The following is a 23863-nucleotide window of genomic DNA, read 5'->3' as shown; positions in this document are numbered from 1 at the left end:
AAAAAAAAGAGCTTGGGGCCATGAAAAATGCTCATGGTCCAGGACTAGTATGTAAATTAGGGAGAAGGGCGGGCAGTGAAGAGGAGATGAAAGGGAATGAGGCTGGGCAAGCAGATCCCTCATTAGCGGCCCAGATGTAAAGGAGGGCCTACTATGCACCATGCTGTGCTCGGAACAAGAGACCCACAGTAAGACAGACTAGGTCTGTGCCTCCACAACACTTACACTCCAGGGTGAGGACCACGGAGGGCCTTGTATGCCATGCTGGGCACTAGAGGGGGTAGGATGTGGCAGGCCATACTTTCCAGAAATGACCATAGCAACATCCCCGACCCCCACGGGCTCTTCTTCCTTGCCACCTTTCCACTGAGGGAGGACATCTATGTTCGCTTCTTTCCTCTTGAATCTGGAGGGCTAGGGCTGCTCTGACCAGTACAGTCTGGTAAAAGCGACTCCCAAGAGTAGTGCATAAAAGGTGATGCGGCTTTGCTTTGCTTCATCGTACCACCTGCCCTTGGAGCCTTAAATATCCAGGGGAAAAAGTCTGCCAATCATGTCGTGAGGAAGCTACGCCACATGGAGAGGCTGTGTTTGTCCTAACCTTCAAGTCTCCCCAGCCCAAGTGTTAGATGTACGAGGGAATGGGCTTCGGAACAGCATGGATCTCCACTATCAATCGGCTCCAGCCCTGGAGGCCTCGCAGCTGAGACTCCAGACACCATGGAGCAGAGGCAAGCTATCCCACTGGCCCTTGCAGCAATTCCTCATGCAGAGACCCCAGGAGCATCATAAAATAGTGGTTTCAGGCAGCTAGATTCTGGAGGCATTTGTCTTATAGCAACAGAAACTTACACACTAAATCTCCCCAGCAGGCAACCTGGGGCCACTGAGGAGTTCCAAGCAGGTGACAGTGTAGCCAGATATGGGCTCTAGAAAGATTTTTCTCACTCAAGTGTAGCATGGCTGTGTTGGATGGGCCTTGGGGTCAGAGGTAAGGAAAGCCACCAAGGGATGTGGGGGGGGACACGGGAGCCGTGAGCCTAGAGAGGACCACGGCATGGGATACTGCAGAGAGAATCCACCACGCTTAGCGACCGGTGTTCCAGAAATGAGGAACTGAAGAGCCTGAGATTCTTTGTGGGTTCTGGCTGTGGAAGGGAATGGATGTGGAAACACAGGAGGAGAAACAGGGTCGGGGGGAAGAAGAGGAGTCAGAGTTCCAACGTGTTTGCAAGGCTCCTGTGAAAGGCCTGGAACACCGGGGCTGTGTTCCTGTTCTGTGGTCGGGCTGTGTGCCGCGGAGTCTGGGCTCCCGAATTCACCAGCTCTGTGACCTTGGGCGTGCTGCAGATGCCCTTTAAGGTCCCACCTCCTCATCGGGGGGATGGGAAGAAGAGCGCATGGACTAAAGAGAGGGTGAAATGAGGTAAAGCATACAAAGTGCTGCACACAGCACCTGGCATTCGGAAATGCTCCGTGAGTGGCAGTTGCTCTTGTTATCACAATGATCGTGATTATTTTCTTAAAATAGATTTTATTTACTTATTTGAGAGAGCATACGCAAGGGAGAAGCAGAGGGAAAAGGAGAAGCAGACTCCTTGCTGAGCAGGGAGCCAGACGCGGGACTCGATCCTAGGACCCTGGGATCATGATATGAGCCAAAGGCAGACCTGAGCCACGCCGGTGACCCGCAATGATCATGATTTTTTTTTTTTAAAGATTTTATTTATTTATTCATGAGAGACAGAGAGAGAGAGAGAGACGCAGAAACACAGGCAGAGGGAGAAGCAGGCTCCATGCAGGGAACCTGACGTGGGACTCGATCCCGGGTCTCCAGGATCAGGCCCTGAGCTGAAAGCGGCGCTAAACCACTGAGCCACCCGGGCTGCCCACTGATCATGGTTATTAACTGTTACGCGTACTTGGCCATTTTCTGCAGGGCAGTAAATGAAAGCTGTTCCCAGGGAACCTCATACACGTCTCTGGCGAGCGGTTTGTTCAACTGTAAAGTCCACGTCAACTTCTAAAATAGCTACACCGCCTGCCAAGGAGGAAAGCGTGTGAGCTGTCCCTCATCTCGGTCTCCCTTCCTCTTCCCAACTCAATGGTTGAGTGGTTTTAATTAACAACTCCCACAGAGTAAGGCAAAAGTCCCTCGATTAATAAAGCTCTACCTTGCCGTGCGTGGTCCTGAGGCCTCCGGGTGGCGTGGGCTTTGTAATCGTGTTTTGTTTGGGGTCACAGCAGGCGGGGGGGGGGGGGGGCTGCAGGAGGAGGATTTCCTTGGAGGAATTCAGGTATCACACTGACAAGGGCTGGAAACTGGAGGTGAGTGAAATGCCCACACCTAAAAAGTCCGCTAAATCTTCCCGCAAAACCGACTCCAGGTCTGGACCTTCCTGCCTCTGCCCAGCTCCTTAGGTCTCCCTTTCCAGTGTGCACAGAACCAGTCTGCACAGGCACCTGGCAAATGTTGACACGAGTGTTTCCAATGCTTCAGTAGAGGCCTGAGACATCGAAAAGAAATGAAACTCGTAATAATGCTTCTGGAAGCAAAGAAAGGGATCTGCCTTTGCCCCTGCCCCAGCCAGCACCATGGTTCTCGCTCCAGCACTCGCCAAGTATTTGCAAGTCCCCATGCAACTCGGCCCTCTGAGCCTGACCCTTCTTCTTCCTTTTTTAAAGATTTATTTATTTGACAGCGAGCGAGCATGCACAAACGGGGGGGTGGTGGTAGGTAGTGGGAGAGGAAGAACCAGGCTCCCCATGGAGCAGGGAGCCCAATGTGGGGCTCCATCCCAGGACCCTGAGATCATGACCTGAGCCGAAGGCAGGTGCTTAACCGACTGACCCACCCAGGCACCCCTGAGCCTGACCCTTCTGAACCCCATCTCCCATCTCTCTTTCTCGTTCCCTGAAATAGCGCAGGGTAGGTATTCGGGGCTTCCCCTGCCCCTGGGGCACCCATGCTCCTTTTTCGGTCTTGCTTCCCATCTGATCATCTGATCAGAGCGTGGGATCTAGCCACAACCAAAGCCATGCTGCAGGGTTCTTGGAACAAGGGCTTTGAATTCAGCCCTTTCAAATACCTGGTTCCAGGAGTTACTACCCATGCGATCTGTTCAAGAAATTTAACCTCCCTGAGCTTGGGCTCCGTCACTGTAGAAAGAGGATGAAAAACAGACCCTCTCTCTCAAAGAACTGATGTGAAGAATGAGTGAGACAATGCACGGAAAGAACTCAGCTCAGAGCCCAGCACATCAAAGAGCCGCAGAGCGAGTCCAGCTTCAGGAACTCGCGCACCGGCACCGCCGCTGCGGGACCAGCAGAAGGACTGGTGGTGGCAGGCCCCAGAGGCGACTCCTCTGGCCGCCCCCTTCTCTGCAGAGCCAACACCACGTTTACTCTGTCCCATGCTGCTGACAACTTGAGTTGACTTTACCCAACTTCACTGTCCACGTATGTGAGATTTCTCATTTCAAAACAGAGGACTGGGCGGTCACGGGCTCCAAGCTCTGGGACCTGGGAGCGGGACGGGGTGAGGCAGCAGAGAACCAAGACGCCCTCTGTCCCTTGTCCGAAGATCGAGAAGTGAATGCGGGCTTGATTTAGGGCTGGAAGACTCTGGAGACACACCTGACCCTCTCCTTCATCTTGGAATTTTATTCTGCTTTGGTGGGGGGGATGTCTCAAAAATTTTCAGCTCTCCAGAAGCATCCTTGCCAGGGCATCTGCCTCACTCCACAGTGATTTCAGGACTTTTTAAAGATTTTATTTATTTATTCATGAGAGACACAGAGAAAGAGGCAGAGGGAGGAGAAGCAGGCTCCATGCAGGGAGCCGGACCTGGGACCTGACCCTGGATCTCTAAGATCATGCCCCGGGCCAAAGGCGGTGCTAAACCACTGAGCCTCCCGGGCTGCCCTGATTTCAGGATTAAGAGGAAAGGTCAAGCCCTCCATTTCTCAGGGAGATTTTTTTTTTCCAAGATTTTATTTATTTTTTTCATGAGAGACACACACACACACAGAGGCAGAGACACAGGCAGAGGGAGAAGCAGGCTCCATGCAGGGAGCCCGATGTGGGATTCGATCCTGGGAATGTGGGATCACACCCTGAGCCAAAGGCAGACGCTCAACCACTAAGCCACCCAGGCGTCCCTGGGATTTTTTTTTTTTTTTTTTACCCTGGGGATTCCAGAAGGGATGCACTGATTCTTCCAAGGCATGCACAGACTCTTGATTTGTGGTCATACCCCAGGCAGGACGCGTTAGTCTCGAGTCCTCACAGATGTTTCTACAACTGATGTGTTGCTGTCTCTGGGCCACAGGTAGCTGCCTCCGGCCCCCAGATGACTCACCCCCACTGATCCTACAAGGCCTGCTTGCAGACCATGCTGCTTAGTTTCCACGTCAACCTGGACCATCATACCAGATATCGAGGCAAACACCAGACTAGACGTTGCTCTAAAGGTACTTTTTAGAGGAGGATTAACATGGAAACCAATATAGACTTCCAGGAAAGCAGATTACCCTCCATAGCAGTGGTGTGCTTCATCGAAGCAGTTGAAAAAAAGAGAGGAAAAAAAAAAAAAAAAAGGCTGATATTCCCCAAGAAGGAGGAATTTCTGCGTCTAGACATCCTGTGGACTTGAACTGCCACACCAACTTTTTTTTGTGGAGGACACTAATACACAGATCAACTCTGACACAGCGAGCTGAAATGTGATCATTGCTCTCAAGAATAAGAAACGAAAAAAAAAAAAAAGGAAAGGCAGGAGATCATCTTAGCAAGAATATTCTCAGTAGGAGAAAAAAAATGAGTGAGGCAGATAAATGCAACTAGTCTGAGAAGACTAAAGGGAACCACCATCCCGTGTGTCAAACATTTTACACACAGTCTCTCTCTTTCCTTCCCACCACACACCTAAATGGTAGGCTGCCACCTAACAGATGGGAAGAGGCGCAGAGAATGAAGCGACCGCCCTGAGGTCACACAACTGGCAAGCAAAGAACATGAAGTCAGGTCCTCGGAGTCCAAAGCCTGAAGTTTCTTCCATCATACCATGCCTCCAGAGCAGCAGGATGCGAGGATCGTGAATTCCCAAGAAAACTTCAGTTTCTTATCTTGATCTGAGTAAAGGCACATATGGCTTTTTTTTTTTTTTTTTTTTTTTTTTTTTTTTTTTTGAGTCTTTCAACATGGGTTTACTGACTCAGGGCCAAAATACTCCCAACCTCTCATCCAAATGTTTCTTTTCATATTCACCTCAACTCGAACTTCGTATTCTCCAACCTCACCATCATAAATCTATTGAGCCACTCTGTAGCTGCTGGCCCCTGAAAACTAACTGGGAAGGGTATTTTCAGTGATCTATATGCTTATGATAAAAATAAACATGGACTGGGTTCTCTAGATCTAGAGAGCTGTACCAAAGCTTAACAGGAAAACTAGGGGACCTTGGGGTCTGTGACACCTCGATGCTCTCCATTCAAGGTACGTTAGGGGCTTGCAGACCAGTGCACTTCGGCAAGGAGGGTGCATCATCCTGAAGGATGCAGGACCGAATAACCAACCACAGCAAAGCAACAAAGGTGCCAAAATCACTCTGAGATCCCAGCACACAGAGGGAAAGAAACAGTAAGATATGAGGCCATCTTTTTCATCTCTTCCATGGGCTTAAAACAATTAAGTAACAATATCCTCTTGTGTCTTCGTTTTCCTTAATTGTAAAATGAAAATATCATGTAAAGCCTGAGTCTGGGGGATAACGTAAGATACTCAGCATTCAGAGAGAGAGAGAGAGAGCAATACGTGTCAGCCCCTACCCTATCCCCTGTCATCTACTGAGAGCTTCGGAGTTGGAACACGTTTTTCCTGTAAGTACCCCTCGGTCCGTGTGAGTTCATGGGTCCCAGGTTTACCCTGAGAAGGGCCTACAGTGATCAAAAGGGAGTCCCCCAAATACAGAGTACCCAATAGTCCAGGCCTGAGAACAAATCCTGCTGGGCATACGCCAGAGCACAGCCAGGGAAGGAGGTGGAACTTGCTCAAGATTTGTCAACTTGAGGGATCCGTGGGTGGCTCAGCGGTTTGGCGCCTGCCTTTGGCCCATGGCGCGATCCCGGAGTCCCAGGATCAATTCCCACATGGGGCTCCCTGCATGGAGCCTGCTTCTCCCTCTGCCTGTGTCTCTGCCCACCCCCCCCCCCTCTCTCTTTCTCTCTGTGTCTCTCATGAACGAATAAATAAAATCTTAAAAAAAAAAAAAAAGATTTGTCAACTTGAGAAAAATGCAGAGTCTCTTCGTAGCGCTGATGAATGGACCCCAGGTGGAAGTTCCCTTGGTTAAGCACCTGGGGCCAATCTGAGTAATACCCAGAAGCTGCTGTAGGTTTTGTTGACGCTGCTTACCAAGAAGGGCCTTGTGAAGGGCGGGAAGTCTATTCCGACCAGACAGCAGATAGTCCAGGTGGTGGGAAGGAAAGGAAGGAGCACCTTGCTCGGCCTGATTCATCACAGCACAGTGCTCTAACCTGACACGCGGGCTGTCGGCTGGAGTGTTTAGGGGTAGTGACATTTCCCACATGAGCATCAGTTATGGTCCTGCCCCAAACCCCATGCATCAAGAGGTCTCCCTGGGATTTGAGGATACGGAAAGATGGAAGAGAATGAAACACAGTGAACACTTTTACCCTGCACCAGACACTGAACTAGGTATTATATGTACATCGTATCCCACTGAACCTCACCAACATCATCCCTAAGAGGATGATCCGGAAGGATTCACAATGCCCAGACACCATACCAGCATTCCTCGTGCGTTACCTCATTCGATCCATGGCAGGCAGCTCCTGGGCATGACTATTCTCATTTGCAGATGAGAAAAGCTGCCTTCCCCAAGGATAAGGTGAGAACATAAAGGACCCCTACAGGGCCTGCTCCATTCTCAGATCCTACTAGGAGCCCCCACACTTTGCTTCTCGATGCTAGCACAGATCACCACTTGCCTTGGGTTAGAATTAAGTGTTGACCAACGGGGCAACCTCCCCCACTGGGCCCTGAGCTATTTCAGGGCAAGGATTGGAAGGCTATGGGGTTGGAGTTTTCTTAAAACCCCTAGAGGTGCATTCTGTAGGCTGCCTTGTACTCTGCTTAAACACTCAGCCAGGGGCGCCTGGGTGGTTCAGCGGTTGAGCAACTGCCTTTGGCTCAGGGTGTGACCCTGGGGTCCTGGGATCGAGTCCCACATTGGGCTCCCTGCAGGGAGCCTGCTTCTCCCTTTGCCTGTGTCTCTGCCTCTCTCTGTGTATCTCACATAAAAAAAATTAATAAAATTAAAAAAAAATCATTTAAAACACTCAGCCAGCCCTGATTTGGAGCTGGCTTGGAGCTAGCTTGGAGCTGGCTTGGGGACTGATGCAATGTGAGGGCCCTGGGTGGGTGCCCACATGCAAGAGGGAATTCTGGGATGGAGGGTATTAAGGACAAATGTCAACTTTTTCCCAGCCACTTCCAACACAGGCTCAAACCTAGAAGTCGCCCTGGCGCCTTCACACCCTTTGCCCAACCACATCAGGCTGATTTCAACGTGAAACTCTTGGGTCCTTCTGCACGTCTCTTGCCACAGCCTCGGCTGTACCCAGAGCCGTATCACTGCTCTCTGGACTCTCACAGCTTCTGACCAGAGCCCAGCAATTCCTGTCTTCAATCTCTAACCCATCATAAAAACACTTGGGGCATCTGGCTGGCTCAGCCATTAAGCATCTACCTTTGGCTCAGGTCATGATCCTGGGGTCCTGGGATTGAGCCCCACATCGGGCTCCCTGCTCAGCGAGGAGTCTGCTTCTCCTTCTCCCTGTACCCCTCCACCCCACTTGTGCTCTCAAATAAATAAAAAATATTAAAAAAAAAAAAAAAAAAAAAACACACCCATGCCCATATGTCTTCATGCCCTTGCTCTTGACTTTGGTCTGCTGCTTCTTTATCCTTTAAGACCCAGCTCACATGTCCTGAAGGTGCTGCAGCTGCTGGGTGCCATGGTAGTGAACGTCCCCTGGGTCCTCTGCTCGAGGACCCACATCTAAGGGTGCTGGAGCCAGGCACAGCATCCAGGCAGGACTGCACAGCCCACGCTCTGCCTGCCGCCCCTACCTCCCAGTCCTCTCTGCATCCCCCATGAGTGGTCCCCACAGAGCTCACTGCTTCCCTGCTGGGTCTCGAGGGCTCTCCATCTAATGACGTATGCACTTCCCTGTGCCATGAACCTCTCTCTGTGACAGCAGGATCCAGGGGACTGGGTCTTGCTCATTTCTCTTGACCTCAGAGCCTTTAGCATAGTCTCTAATCCATAAACAAATCCAATAAACACATTTAAATAGAATTTTACTGTCTTTTACCTAGAGGCTCCTCGGAAGGCAGGCCTAAGGGGGCTTTCGTTTCCAACTTGACGAAAGCCCATGCTTTGGGACCCGTGCTGGTAAGAGTGACAGAGCAGGTGGTCAGAGCCCCTTCAAGGACCCTTCAAGGAGGCCTGAGGTATGGCTTTCTCCTCCCAAAGCACCCGGTTTTATTCCCTTTTCCCTCTCCTTTCCTGCAGAAAGGTGTAGGGAGGGGAGCGAGGGGAGTGAGGGGGAAGGTAGGAAGGGATTCAAATCCCAAAGCAAGCTAGGAAATTCTCAAGAAGTCAGGGTCTGGTTTCCTGAGAAGACAAGACATGCCCCCCCCCCTCCCCTCTCTTCCCCATAAATTATGAGGCCAACATTTGTTATTAGTTATGAGTGGAGGTCTCGGCTGCCCATGCCGAAGCTGGACCACACGTCATTTCATGGAGCTGTTCCCAGTAAATCTTTCTTAAATCCTGGTCTCTGCCCCCTCCATCTATCGTCACCCACAGTGGCTGAAGTAGGCTCAGGAATTCTGGGGACTTTCTCCACTTTCAGCCTGTTGTCGGCTCGACTGTTCTTTCTTCTCTGATAAAACTGCCTACCCAGCTGCCAATAAGGGCTGATAGATTTCCCACACTCAGTAAATCAAGAGGGTCGACCGTGGATGGAAGGAGGACCCAGCTAAAGCCTCCCCGGCCCTCAGGGACAACTGATCTTGGTAGCCAGGGCCATCCATCCATCAAAGCGCCCACGTCAGATGACCTCACAACCAGGCAGGGGAAGCTGTCACTTGTTCTGCAACACTTGGGGAAATTAATCCTGCCCCCTGCACGACACTCTGTGCTCGCTTACTCTGAAGAGAGCTTCTTATGAAACAGGGGCCACTGTACTTGCCCGGGATATTTAACACCAGGGAAAATATCAGACAGGGCAAAGGGATTTATGGTTTCTGTGAATTCATACACCATTAAGACCTGTCAGCGAGGAAATGCTGAGGGAAGCAGAGAAGAATGAAAAGACCCCAACACTGGGACCTGGCCCAGCTCCGTCGACAGCCTACTGGGCTACTCTGGGCTTGTGGCTTCATGCTGGAGCTCCGCTGATGGTTTATAAGTGGGTGTGTGTCCGTGTGCATGTGGAGGCACGTGCATGTTAAGAGGATGGTGGTGCATGGGGAACAAGGGACTTGCCCAAGGTCTGTCTATGGAGCTGAGTCTACATTTCCAAGACAGCAAGACACTTTGAACCCCAGCAGAACCTGCCCAGGGGCTGACCGGCAACCTGGTCTTGCTGTGCCTTCTAAGGACCTTATGAATCGGCAAGATCGTTGCAGAGGGATCAACCCAGAGAAACAAGAGCCCGTCCTTTCCACATCCCAGAGGCGCCTGCCATACCCTGCGACGACCCAGGGCCTTTCAGGACAGCCTCACCTAAACTCATTTGTCTTGGCTCCAGGGTGCATTTTGGCTCCAAGGGGTATTTTGGCTTCCTCTCCTATCACTTTGCCAGGAACAACAGCCTAGCAAGGTCACTTCAGGTCTGGTCTGGACAGACCATGAGAACCATTTACCAGATAAGAAAGAGCCTTTCACGATACTGGTGCTGTCTTTTTGACTCATGGCCCCGTCTGCTGTGATCTACGCTGGCCTGGAGAGAAATATCTCCCACTTCTGTCCATGACGGTCATTGAGGAAGGAAGAGGAGAACAGGACCTCCACCTCCACAATCCCCCAGCGTGTGCCCTCGTGTGGTGGGCGGTCTCCTTTTCCTGTACCGTCAAGGTCCAGCTCACTGTGATGGAGGTGGCCAGAGGTGTGGAATGACAGCACAAGATAGGGCCAAGGAGAGGACAGATGCCAAGGCTGGGCCTGAAGTTCAAGGGGCTTTGATCTCAAGCCACTCCTCCAGGGCCATGGGACTGGGCTCACACTGCTGACGGCCCGGTGTAGCATTCACTCAACGAGCACTTACTGACTACTTACTATTGAACAGGCATCGTGCCGACTGATGAAGATACAGGAACATCTACGACAGATCTGACTTTCACCTTTAAGAGCTTGTAACAGGTATGGGTTCTGTACTTTCTTCACAATCGACACACTGAAACAGTCTAAAAAATACTTTGGGGGCGTCTGGGTAGTTCAGCCAGTGAAGCATCCGCCTTCGGCTCAGGTCATGACCCCAGGGTCCTGGGATCAAGTCCCACGTCGGGCTCCCTGTTCAGCAGGGAGTCTGCTTCTCCCTTTCCCTCTCCCTCTCCCCTCTGTGCTCCCTCGTGCTTGCTCGCTCACTCTCAAATAAATAAAATCTTTAAAAACATAAAAAAAAATAGAATAAAAAATATATTTTGTGTCTTGTTTGATTTGATACACATACACACATTTATAGTAATTCTGAGGTAGTATTATCAGCTCTATTACGGATAAGTTCAGAGGAAAGAACCACCGCCTGAGCTTAGACAGGAATCATGGAAAGCTTCTGGGAAGAGGTGACGGGGCAGTAATGATGGAAAAAGCAATCTAAACGCAGGTGTTGCGTGTGCAAATGATGTATGCAAGCATGGAACCCCTGTTACAGATTACGCGTGTGGCTCTGTAACTCCTGCCAATTCATATGTTTGTATGTTGTTCACATGTTGGATTACGCCTGGGGGGTAAGTGGGTTTAATGAGGTCACGGAAAGGGTGGAGCCCTCAGGATGGGGTTTGTGTCCTTATAAGAGGAGGAGGACACTGCAAAGCCTCCTCTGCTGCCACGTGAGGACAGAGCGAGCCAGGAAGGGGGCTCACCAGAACCCACGCAGGCTGGCCCTCCGATCTGGGACTGAGAGCCTCCAGGGCTGTGAGAAATACATGTCTGTGGCTTAAGCCCCCGGCCTGTGGTGTTTTGCTCGAGCAGCCTGAACTAAGACACACTCTGATGTATTTATGGAGCTCTGAGCGATCCAGCAGGGGTGGGCGCCTCTCCTCCTGAAGCGAGAGCCCCAGCAGGTGCCAGTGCACAGGCACTATCTGTTGATGGAGAAATCCCTGACACCTAAACGGGGAAGACCGCGGCCGTCACGAAGCCAGCTCGGAGGACCACCCAGCTCACAGCCCCGCATTCTCTCCCACGCTGCACTCCAGGTCAAGCCACATTGGAAAGCAAACCAACTGCTACATGTGCCCCTTCCTCTGCCCCGGGGAACACCAGCCCTCAGTCCTGAGCCAACAGAAGACAAGAATTAAACAGCCCTCACAACCACAGCATCGCATCTCACGCTGGCCACTAGATGGGGCATGCATCACACTAAAAAGACACCAGGGGTGAAGCAGATTTTTCTCCAAGTTGTGTAGATAGAATCACTGAGTTTCACAGCTGGCGGGGGCAAGCTCCACAAGCCCCAGGTCCTGCGAGGGTGGTGGAGCACAGACATTCATCAAATACCTACTTGTAAGTCTCTGAGTTCAGAAAAGTAAGGGGCACTGCCTGCCTTCCAGGAGCTTCACCTTTGGGGGAGGACAGAGAGACAGACACAGACTGCGAAACACACAGACAGAGGTAACTCTGGCTGGGGACTTCAGGAGCACATCACGGAGGAGGTGTTTCTTTTATTATTATGTTTTTGGAGGTGTTTATTTTTTCAGATCAGTCAGATGGGCTCGAGGGGAAAGGAACACCATCATGGAGAAAGAGCCACGTCCTGAAGCACCAAGCGTTACACATGCAGGACACAGCCTTTGGTACTGATCAGAGCAGTGATGAGCATGGGGCACGTGAGGTGGGATGTGGCCAGCGCTAAGGCAGGGCGGGCAGATGATGAAAAGACCATAAAGAGCCTCCCACGTTCAGTTGAGATCTGTTCCCACCAGAAATGGGAAGCCATCAAAGGTTCTTGGAAAAATTTCTGACATTAAATTTAAATGATCATTTTTTCCCCCCTAGGAAGGGATGTATGCTTTGGAACAGGATACAACTCAGTGCCTCCTTTGAAAAGAAAAAAAAAAAAATCATCTTTCCAAACATATGGATGCTAAGTCTGTCCCTTTAATTTTATTCTATACCATATGGCACTTTGAATTTTTAGAAGATCAGTAAATGGATTGACTTCACAGATCAAAACTTAGCAAGAGACATCTTCGTCTGTTATTTTAATTTCTTTTCCATTAAGTACAGCCAAAGCCCGATTTATCAGTCTAATAAAAGGAAGTGGTGAGGTCCGGCGACAACTTGTGAAGTACTCAGACATGCCTAGGGCATACCAAATGCAATGGAAGAGTTTAATAAATACCCACTCAAAAAGACAAAGGGCATTTGCTATTAGGTTCTTAGCAAAACTCAACAGAAATAAAGTAATTTCAGCCCCATCTTAGGGAGAACTGAACGATGCACACGGGTGCACTTGCACACGTAGCCAGTGGAGACAATGAACTAGAGACGGGGGAAAAAACAGCTGCTAAATACCAAGCTGGGGTCCAATGTATCATTTAAACTAAAAAAAAACAAAAACAAAAACAAAAACAAAAAAACACCAAGGTCATAGGTTTTCAGAAACTAGAATTTAACTTCCACGTCAGGCACTCTAAATAAACTCACTGTAAACTTTCACAAAAACTTTCCTTAAAGTGTCCCCAAAGGGATTTATGTATTACTCATACATCAAGGCTGTTCCCACTAAGCCAAACAAGCATCTGGATGAAAACTTTAATCATCTCACTGTTTTCAAGTGTCTGGATGTTTGAGGTTGATAAGACATCTAGACCGTGTCTGAAACTCTGTGTCTTCATCAGATACCTGCCATTAATCAGATACAACCTCAGAGAGAAAGATCTAATTGTGGAAGGTTAAAGACCGTATTAATTGCAGCGCTGCAAGGCTCAGGGTCAGTGAAGTGATGCACCGAATGTCGCGGCGCTTGCAAGGGGCAGAGCAGGGCTCCAGCTTGGTTCGACGTCTCAGTCTGTTTTCTTTCCACCACATCAACTGCTTCAGGGGTAGGACTTAACTCAGCAGATCTCCCCAAGCACAGAAGAGCCCAGTCCTTCAAGGACTACGTGTTGTCGTGTATATAAGAGGAAGAAGAAATGAGCACGAAGGGCATTAAAGCTGCCCTGGACCCAGTATATGAAGGGAAACGGGTAACTTGGCCCCAAAGCAGAAACTCGCATGCATTTCCATGGAGTGTTCCAGAGTGTTACAACTCAACGGAGCATTCGATACCATCTGGGCTTCCGCCCTCCTCATCTTGAAGAAGTTCTTACATTAAAAGAAATGGGGAAAAAAAACCAGACCAGAGTTCTCCAATTTCAATAATTGGGTGGTTTGCTTACATTTCTGTACTTTTATCTACACTTGCTCTGAGCATATCTCACTTGCTAAAAGTGTACGGCTTCCCGAGGCAGGAACTGCAATGTAAACACTTGTGCTGTTTCCCTGGGATAAAGGCTCACCGTTGAGGCGCTAACTGGGACGTCCCGGGATGCCGCTAAGGTTCCGCGGACAGCGTTTCAACGTCTCCACCTTGTGGAAACTGTCAATACTGCATCAAGACCAGACCCCACCTATTAAGGGTTAAGACTGGCTTGACAATAAAATCAACTCTTACAAAAAAATTAAAAAATAAAATAAAAAAATAAAAATAAAGCAACTCTTACAGGATCACACACACACACACACCACACACACACAAAATCTCAAAATAGCTCAAAAATACTTCGGGAGCATAGTACAGTGGGAATTGATGGTGATAATCTTGAGGCCATGCTGGATACCAAAAGTCTTCCAGATAATAATAAAAAGGTTAAAGTACAATGCAGTTTGAGTTTAGTAACAGGTATATGTGATTATGGTTTGTGCTTATAGAAAACCAGAAACACAGGGACGCCTGGGTGGCTCAGCAGTTGAGCGTCTGCCTTCAGCTCAGGGCGTGATCCCGGGATCCTGGGATCGAGTCCCGCATCGGGCTCCCTGCATGGAGCCTGCTTCTCCCTCTGCCTGTGTCTCTGCCTCTCTGTCATTCATGAATAAATACATAAAATCTTAAAAAAAATAATAATAAATAAAATAAAGGACCAGCATCATAGATTTGTTTCCACAAGTCACTCTGGCTGCTGGTGGAGCCTTGCTAGGACCCCTCGGCTGGTCACCGGCGAAAGCCTGGCCTGCAGCCCGCGTCTGGTGACTCGCAGCCCAGAAGGGTCCCCTCCGCCCCACACGGCCTCTGACAGAACAGAAAGTGAAGTAGACAGCTTGATCTCCGTCGGAGAACTTTAAACAAAGCCCTACAAAAGAGGAACCAGCTGCCGAGCCTCTGCGCGCCCCGCGGAAGAGAGCGCGGCCCAGCCCGGGTACTCACCCGCTTGTGATGTCGTCCGTGCGGATGTTCTTGCTCAGGACGTCCCCGTCACTCATGTAGCCGGGGGCGTCCATGCGGATGCCTTCCAGGTCCATCTCCTCGGCGGCCTTGTCGGACACGTCCACGTGGCACACGCTGCTTCCCCTGGAGGCCAGCTGCCTCCTCAGAGGGGCAGAGTACACGTAGCGGCCCGACTCGGTGTTGATGAACCGGCTGGCGTTGGCTCGAGGTGGGTACCCGTTGCCCATAGAGGGGGCGTCGCCCGCCTGGAGCCGAGGGCTGGACTGGCCGAGTCTCCAGGACAGGGGGGTGGGTCTGCCCGTCAAGCTGAGGATGCTGCGCCCGCTTATCTCCGTGGTGACGTTGGTGTCAAATGTGGTTTCCAACGTGCTGAAAACATAAAACCGGCCTTGGCTTAGACCCCCACGGGCTTCGTATTCTTTGCGGTTTACAGGCTCTTGAAATTCTTTTTGGAATTATGAACTATTTCCCATCTACAAAATAGGATCAAATAACAGCCACGCATGTACCACGCGGCGTGTGAGCTCTGTGAAAAACGCAAAGATGCTGGTGCACATCTGCGGAACACTGCCAAGGCCAGCAGAGACTTTCCCCCTCAGACATGGTACGAGATAACCCACTACCAGTTTCTTTCATTAAATGGTCTTAACTATTGGAGCCCAAGAAAGACAAGAGAAAATGATGAAACGACAACGAGAGGCCCTAAAGTCCCCAAGGGCGTGCATGTTCTCAGACACTGTGTCGCAGCTCCCACTTCTACTCCGGAGCTCCCAGTGTCACCTGTCACACGCTCAGCTCCCTCTGGACCAAGCAGGTGGCAAGAACCCTGATTTCCTAACTCTAAGCAAAATTTCCTCCACTCTTTGGCTTCTCCCCCATTTTATCCTAAAGGACAAATACACTCCGAGGGTAAAAGGCTGGGAGAGTAGTCAATACCCCGGCTTGAGGTCCACTGAGGATGCCTGAATTACAAGCACCCGCATCTGCCAGGAGACTGAGCTCATCCCTGGCCCTTGGAAACCCTCCCGTACCCACTCTTTCCAGCCCTGCAGCTCTTGTGGTACAAGCACGCTGGTCGGTGTACCTCCAAAGAGCGTGCTGGGGTCTCCCGACTGAGCAGAGACGGTATTTCCTGCAGAAAAACCACTGAAGGTCCCCCCACTGTCATCATCACCATCCTAGCCCATCCCAAGAAAGCCATTGAACAGTCACATCCCCCAGCAAGTCACTTTTGGTGATTAGGGTGGAGAGAGGATGTTTCGTCCTCCAAAGAGGATCACAGAGGCACAGGGTCCAGTGGGTGGCTCCATGCCATCACATACCTAAAGGTTTGGTGGGGAGGGGCCACCACAGTACCACCCCCTAAGTGTACCATCCTCCGGAAGAACGAGTTTGGTGCCTCAACTGTTTTTGTTTCCCTTCGATCCTAGAAACAGCCTTCCTATCCTCCTACTTAGGGGACCCCCAAGGTTCAGGCCCGTCTTCTTTAAGACAGAACTCAGTCCTTCATCCCGATTTGCCAAAGCTGCCGGGAGTGCGGAAGCCCTGCTGTCCCCTTGCTCTCTTCGTTTATCAAAGAGACTGAAATCGGAGACACACAGGAGACACCCTGGGAGTTCACTGGGATAACCAGGACTTCGCCTTCATTATCAAAGCCCAACACCAACCGTAAAGCTTGGTTCTGCCAAAATCCACCAAGGGGTGTCTGAGGGTTGCATCCTCTTCAGCTTCTTGCTCAACCATGAAAACAACCTGATGAATGTTTCCAATGTAATCCTAGATTTCATCCAACTAAATCATACTTTAAACACAATCGTAGGTTCTTATAAATATTTCCTTACGTGATCTACACGCGGGCATGACTAACAACATTACAGAGTGTTGTGTATCAGAGGACTCGGTAGGAATTTAAGTTATTTGCTTTATCACGCAGGTCAAATACAGTTCACCTGCTCATTTGAACAGCACACTACAGGCTTGGAAAATGCAAGGAAAGCGAAACTTAAATGGAACCGGTCTACAATATCCACCGTCGAGCGAATTAATCACCTTCTGCTTTGGGGAGGAACTAGTCTACACTAATTTTTGCTCCTGACAGTTCTCTTCTGCACGTCGTATGGCATTCTCTGTGAGTTCCAGCACATCTGGGGATCAAAGGTATCTACTCCATTATTAGCCAAACCGCCCTGCTAGTGGCATGCACACACACGGGAGAAGCTGCGTGAAAACCAGGCAGCCTGCAATTTGGCGAAGAAATTCACGCTTTCGGTACCTGTGCGTGACCTGAGTCCCCCGTAAACTAGACATGGTCTCCTCCAAATTCTGCCGCAGGTCAGCGATGTTCTTCACCGTTCGCAGACGCCGAGCCTCAGGATCTTCCCCTGGAAAGAGGAGGGTCAAGACTTTAAATTCTCTGATTGATCATGAGCTCCATGAAACGCAGTGTGTTCCAGGCTCAGGGCCTGGCTCACTGTGGGCGCTTAAGGATTTGAGAACGAATGGGAGGATGGACGACCAAGTGAGTTGTTAAATCTAAGAAGTCTTTCTTCTCCTTCCAGGTCTCTCCTGAAGTAGGTAACGTCTAGCTTGTAGGAGAAGCAAGGCACCTAGTCTGGGGTACATTTTTGAACCGTCTCCAATAAAGGAACACATGTAAGTTAGGTCTAAGCACTCCCTGCGAATCATTTCCTGCCCTTGCCAAAGTGTGGGTGAGGCATTTTATTTGCTCACCCATTGGTGATAACACACTGTTATCTACTAGCCCTACTTCATGACTGGGATGTGCACAGTGGCTGAAAGATCTTTATTTCCTAGTCACAAGTATTTCTACAGAGAGAGGCTTGCCTCTTCCTGTTAGATTTACTATGTCACCTCAAATTCTGGTTCCTCTGAATCACTGGCTGTGTGATTGTGGGGAAGGTGCTGACCCTCTCCGTGCTTCAGATTCCATGGTACTAAAATGAGGACAGCAAGAGTACCCAGCTCATAGGGCAGCTGTGGGGACTCGGTGGGAGAGGGCCTGGGGAGCCCCTGAGCACAGCGCCCACCTCGAGCACCAACTCATACCAGCTGCTGCTGCGGAGCGGGAAGCCAGCAAGAAGGCCGAAGGCTTTTCTTCGGAGGGGACAAGAGACTTCCATTCTCTGGGCAAGATTTTCCACAGGACACCTGGCCAGGTGGAGGCTGAGCTGGCCCAAGTGTTCCCAGCAGAAACAGGCCACACACAAGCTAGGAAACCATGTGCCCTCAAGAGTCACCTGCTCTGGGTTCACTGGCTCTTGTGCTTTGTTTGGGCTTAGATGGCGCAGAGGAGATGGGGAGTAAGTATAAGAATGATGAAAGGAAGCAGGTACCTTTCCCTCAGAGTAATTCCAAGGAGGGCCAAGAAGACCACAGAACCATAGTCAATGCTCTTTAAAAGCCTGTGACTGGGAAGCCTACGTGGCTCAGCCGTTGAGCATCTGCCTTCGGCTCAGGGCGGGATCCAGGATCGAGTCCCACATCGGGCTTCTTGCAGGGAGCCTGCTTCTCCCTCTGCCTGTGTCTCTGCCCAACCCCCCCATGAATAAATAAATAAAATCTTTAAAAAAAAAAAAAAAAAGCCCGTGACTATCTCAAGCGTCGAGCAACATTTTGAAAGAAATTTCCGCGTCAAACGCAGTACACAGGGGCAGTGGCGAGTGGGAGTTACATCAGATGCTAAGTAAAACTCCCAGCGGTTGTCATTAATAAGGCAACAGGCAGCTAAGAAACGTCATAGAACCGACTTCCTTCCTGAGACGGAACAGCTTCCATAGGGTTGTTCTCGACACGGTGGTGCCTGGAGGCTGGCTGATGGACCGAACAATACGTGTGTGATTTTATGGAGGAAATTTGTTCTAGCCAACTCTCTTGTCCTTGCAAATGCCAAGTGGTTTCAATTTTCTCCCCCTTTTGAACCAAGAGAAAGTTGCAAGGCATTTTTCTCTTATCTGGAAAGTGGTCCAGCTTGCATTTCCCACCCGATTATTTAGAAATACATCTACGTGTGTGTTTTGAAATGAAAGCAGGGATGAATGTCTACTTACCTTCCCCGTGTGGCCCTGGAAAAATGTACCTGTGTCCGTCTCCTGGGGCCATCAGGTAAGTATCGTTTGCTGACAGTTCGGCCGCATCCTAGCTATGGCCAAAGGCCGAAAAGGTATTGAGCCTTTGGACAGCTCTAGCCTCCGCAGCACACATGTATTTACCAAAGCTAAATCTAGGCACACGCTTTCAAATTAATGTGTTAACTTAATCACATACCAAAGTATCATAATTATACTCATTTCTCCAAGTCTCTCCTAATTGACATGTCTGCCCGCTAACTCTCCTTTAGACATTCAAAGATCTTCGAGATGGGATGGTATCTCACCCTTACTCTTAGTAACCGTCACACAAATCCATAGATGCCTGAGACGTATTTATTGTCTAAAAATGTGTGGTCAGCGCAGAGTCAAAGATAAAGCACAGACTCTCTGCATTTCAACAGATAAAGGCCTGAATCCTGGCACTGCTGCTGATTAGCCACTTGACTTTGAGTAAGTCACTTATCTTTCTGAATGCCATCTGTAAAATGGGAACAAAAACCTTCCCTGAAAGGGTCGGTTGGAGGATCAAATGAAGATGCATATGATATGCCTGGCACAAAATGATATACCTGGCTTGTTGGACTTGAGTTTCCTGTTTCCCTTGGGCCAGGGGTAGGGTGCGGGGGGTTCTGCTGGGAAATGTCTGCTCCCCTCAGAGCTCTACACACACCAGATTCCAAGAGCAAAGCAGATAAGGCAAACCAGTAACACACCTGCCTTGCTTAGGTGATGGCATCCTGTTGTCAATTGTGCCTCCTTAGACGATGTGAGACTCCCCTACCAACTCACAGCCTGAACAAAATAAAAACACAGCCGTGCTCCGATGGAAATAGAGGCCACTTCTGCTCATACACAGAGATCTGGAGCTATTCCGTGTCTCTCTGTGGCTCTCCCATATCTGCAAGGTCAGCCCTCCCTTAGGCCACTGGCCGTGATGGATACAACGCCCCATTCTAATCACGTAGGCCTGAATTTGGAGGATGTCAGGGTGTTATAAGACGAACCTGGGAGGAACCTGGCTGAAGGAAGAAGCCGTTGTATGACAAAAGATGGAAATTATCCATGGGCTACAGGAAGATGGCTTATATCCAGTGATTAGAAAGGAAGGAATAAAGAATTCTGTTACTAAAGTCAACAAAAAAGTGGAAGGGCTGCCTCATGAAGAAATAACCTCCTGTCACAAATATTCAGGCAGAGACTGAAAGACATTTTTCATCAGTGACGGACAGAAGGGATCCATGGACCAGATAATAAACAGGTGTGCGCGCTCCCTTCTAACCTCACGACCCAAGATGCAGGGCTCAGCTGTAACGCACAGCACCATGTAGATGACAGAGCACCATGGGGAAACATGGAAATCCATCTGATTCCCCACCTTAGGAGGCGAAGAACAGAGCAATTGGTCAAATAGTCTCCTAAATGTTCATTTCCTTTTTTTCCGTTTTCTTTTTTTGAGAGAGAATGTGAGTGGGGGCAGGGGAGAAGAAGGAGGAGAGAAAGACTATTAAGCAGGCTCCACGTGCTCAGCACAGAGCCTAAAGCAGGGCTCGATCTCAGCACCATGAGACACGACCTGAGCCCAAATCAAGAGTCAGATGCTCAACCCACGGAGTCATCCAAACGCCCCCTGAATGTTTGCAAATAAACCTACTACTCATTGTCATTTCCAGGGATCAGCTGTGGATAAGTTAATTTAACCTTGTCCTACTATTCATTGTCTCCATAAAATAATTCCCAGTACAGTCACACATGTGATTTCTACTGCTTCAGTGCAGACAGGCTACTCTGATTCCGATCAGAAAAAGAGAGAGAGAGAGAGAGAGAGAGAGAGAGAGAGAGAGAGAAAGAAAGAAAGAAAGGAAAAAGGAAAAACAAAATTCCCAGCAGCAACCCATGCCACTAGACTTCATAGAAAGCAGAGTGCTTGATCAGGCAAGACTGGCTGCACAGATCTGTCCCCCAAACCAACTGCAGCACCTCAGGTTCTCTGTGCAACTCCTTGGCCGCACAGGCCTGTTGCAGAGGAGACACATGGAGAAAGAGAAAAACTGGTGAAAGATCACAGGCTGTAATCTGTCACTCTGAAATGTAAGTGTGATGTGGAATGTTCTCTGGCTGATGCTTCTGCTTTTCAAATGTGAATTTTGCCGAGCCTCAGCGTCTGACACGAATCCCCGCTACTCCGCGGGACACACATCTGATACATGCCGGGCTCTGGGAGCACTGGCCCAGCTCCTTTGATGTGTGCACATAAGAACACGGTCTGGAATGCGTGCGGAGACCTGAGCAGTCACCGAACGCCACGCCCTGCTCGTAGCGGGGCTTTTGCTGGAACTATTCATGTCCTCAGATGCAAGGGGGCTACAAAGCTTGGAGAGAAGGAAGCGCAAAATCAATCCCAAATGTGGGGCCCTGAGCCACTTGCAAGATGGATCACTTGTAAATGGCTTGCAAAGTTGGCCCCGTCACTGTGCCCGGCCGGCAGAACCAGAAGGAAACAGTTAAATCGCTCAGATCCTCTGAAATGAATACTCGGAGTTAATGGTGAGATGGGTATGATTCCATCACGTGGGCTGCAGACCAATTCCCCAGCTGTAATGTGGCTATTAAAATGGTGTGGTCATGGGTATTTAGTCTAATAAGTGGATTTTAAACATGGATTCAATTTTTAACCCAACTCTGGAAGTGGTAAGATATGCGAGGAATAACACAACCTCTGCTAAATATGTGGTTTACCACTTACTTCCCTGATTAGAAGTTGCTGGAACAGAGGGTACAGAGCTGGGGACCAGGGAAGACAGAGGAGGTGGTAACTCAAAATGTGCCACAGTAGGAATGAGGACATGTTAACTTTTCTCCTTTAAGACTGTGACAGTGTAAGGTTAATAAATCGATATCTGTGGAGGTCACTACATGATAACTGTGGAGTTTATGTTTTCCCATAATACCCCTAAAATCAGCATCATCTAGGTTATACTTAAGTAAAATTTAGATTTGCTTGTTTCTTTTTTTGGTAAAATAGGCATGCTGTATTCTTCTTTCCGATTAATGGAGGAAGCCAAGAATGCATTTTCAATCAGCGCTTCCACACGAGAAAGAAAAAAAAAAAGACAGTATTTTATAGTTCTAGATCCTGTTTGAAAGTGACTTTATCTGAGGAGTAAACAAGGAGGTTCAAGATCTTTTAAAAAAAAATTTTTTTTAAGATTTTATTTATTTATTTGAAAGAGAGAGAGACAGAGCACAAGCCAGGTGAGAGGCAGAAGGAGAAGCAGACTCCTGATGTGGGGCTCGATCCCGGGACCCTGGGATCATGACCCGAGCCAAAGGCAGATGCTTAGCCTACTGCACCACCCAGGCAAACAAGAAAACAAGAAAATTCAAGGTTAAGTGTCACAGCAGCCCAGATGCCCTATGCACATGAACAAAATAGAATAGATATTAGGGATCCCTGGGTGGCGCAGCGGTTTGGCGCCTGCCTTTGGCCCAGGGCGCGATCCTGGAGACCCCGGATCGAATCCCACGTCGGGCTCCCGGTGCATGGAGCCTGCTTCTCCCTCTGCCTGTGTCTCTGCCTCTCTCTCTCTCTCTCTCTCTGTGTGACTATCATAAATAAATAAAAATTAAAAAAAAATAGAATAGATATTAAAATAGGATTTTCTAATCAGTAAGAGACTTATTTGCAATTCTGGGGACAAGGGAGTGGATTGTGTGAGAGAGGATAGGGCAAAAAAGAAGAGAAGGAAAATAATAAAAAAAAAAAAAAGAGAGAGAGAGAAAAAGAAAAGTTTGTTTGGCTCATCCATCAATGCAACAGTAAACGAACTTCGAATCAAGCTGGGTCCGTGCCCTCCAGCAGGTGGTCACACGGGAGGTCCCATCACCAGCAGACACAGACTTTCTGGGGCTCCATACTCACCAGTGAGTTCTTCCAAAGCAGGCTGTCCACTCTTGGTGTAGTGGCTGGGCTCCATGCTTACACCCGCGGAGCTGGATTCAGCAGTAACATTCCCTTCGGTGTCCGTCTGGGACCTTCACACATAAGCGAAAGCAGACACACTTGTCACGAGCAGTAGCTACCCCATCTGGACCACCGTGCTCTGACCACAGCACCCACCATCACTCCCTTCAACAAGAAGCTTTAGAACAGAGCAGACCAGCAGACTAACTCTAAATAATTCATCAGTCCACGTGGCGCTATGTCCCAGAAACAGAGAGAGCCACCGAACTGTAAAAGATGAAATATTCATTGCCCAAATGGAGGGTCTGCAATCCTTCACCGGGGATTGCTCCTCTGAATCCCCATCAGGGAGCCAGGTCTAGCCAGAAAAACGCTGGAGAGTACCGTGTGGTTTGGATCATTTAACCTCTGCCAAAGAGCAACTTCTAAGTACTCAGCAATGCCAGCAAGTCAAGCATAAAGATGACTCCATTAACAGCCCTGCGGCCCTCCCCAGATCTTCCTGACATGGCTCTCTCTGAAAAGGTGACTATAAAACCAGTCAGGAGTGGGTGCCAAGCAGGTGTGTTTGCCCTCTGCGTCTCCTGATTCAGGGCTCAGATCTTCTGAGATGAAAGGTCTCATTGATCATTATTTCAACACTTGACTGAAATCTGTACTTCCCCAGACCTTCTCCGTGCCCTTGTTTGTCGAGCAAATCAAGGCAACCGCCTCGTGCAATGCGTTCTTGCCACAACTACCTCTGCTGACTTGGGCACGGCATGCAAATGTGTGGTTACACTCAGATGCATGACCCTGGGTGAAGCATTATTAATTCATTAGCATCCTGCACTCATTCGGCCAGATTTCACTCTCTATGAAGAAAGCGTTTGCCAAGAATGTGAACTGTCTTAAATGTGGGGGATGTACTGAGAAACCTCAAGTCATCCATCCCGCCCCGCCTTACTGCCTTCCAAAGGAAGCCATGGGTTCCAAGTTCCTGCAGTCTCCACCTTTGAGGATTTCTGGACCCCCAACTGCTCCTCTTGACCCACCCCTGCTGCCCCGGCCAG

The 23863-nt window shown here is 49.4% G+C and overlaps 1 protein-coding gene across 6 annotated transcripts in view; it reads right to left on the bottom strand.

Annotated features, from left to right (window-relative positions):
- Positions 1-23863, bottom strand: part of NAV2 (neuron navigator 2) — a 722151-nt gene that overhangs the window by 148849 nt on the left and 549439 nt on the right. For all 6 annotated transcript variants that reach the window (XM_049099111.1, XM_025459747.3, XM_025459751.3 and 3 more), the window contains 3 exons: positions 22770-22882; positions 17014-17122; positions 14721-15110 (listed from right to left, as the gene is read on the bottom strand). In XM_049099111.1, the coding sequence (XP_048955068.1) occupies positions 14721-15110; positions 17014-17122; positions 22770-22882 (612 nt within the window). The remainder of the gene's footprint in view (positions 1-14720; positions 15111-17013; positions 17123-22769; positions 22883-23863) is intronic.

The sequence above is a fragment of the Canis lupus genome, chromosome 21, assembly GCF_003254725.2.
Source record: "Canis lupus dingo isolate Sandy chromosome 21, ASM325472v2, whole genome shotgun sequence".
In the NCBI taxonomy this organism is placed as follows: domain Eukaryota; kingdom Metazoa; phylum Chordata; class Mammalia; order Carnivora; family Canidae; genus Canis; species Canis lupus.
Note: the sequence above shows the minus strand (reverse complement) of the source record. Positions and strands in the feature narration are given on the sequence as shown.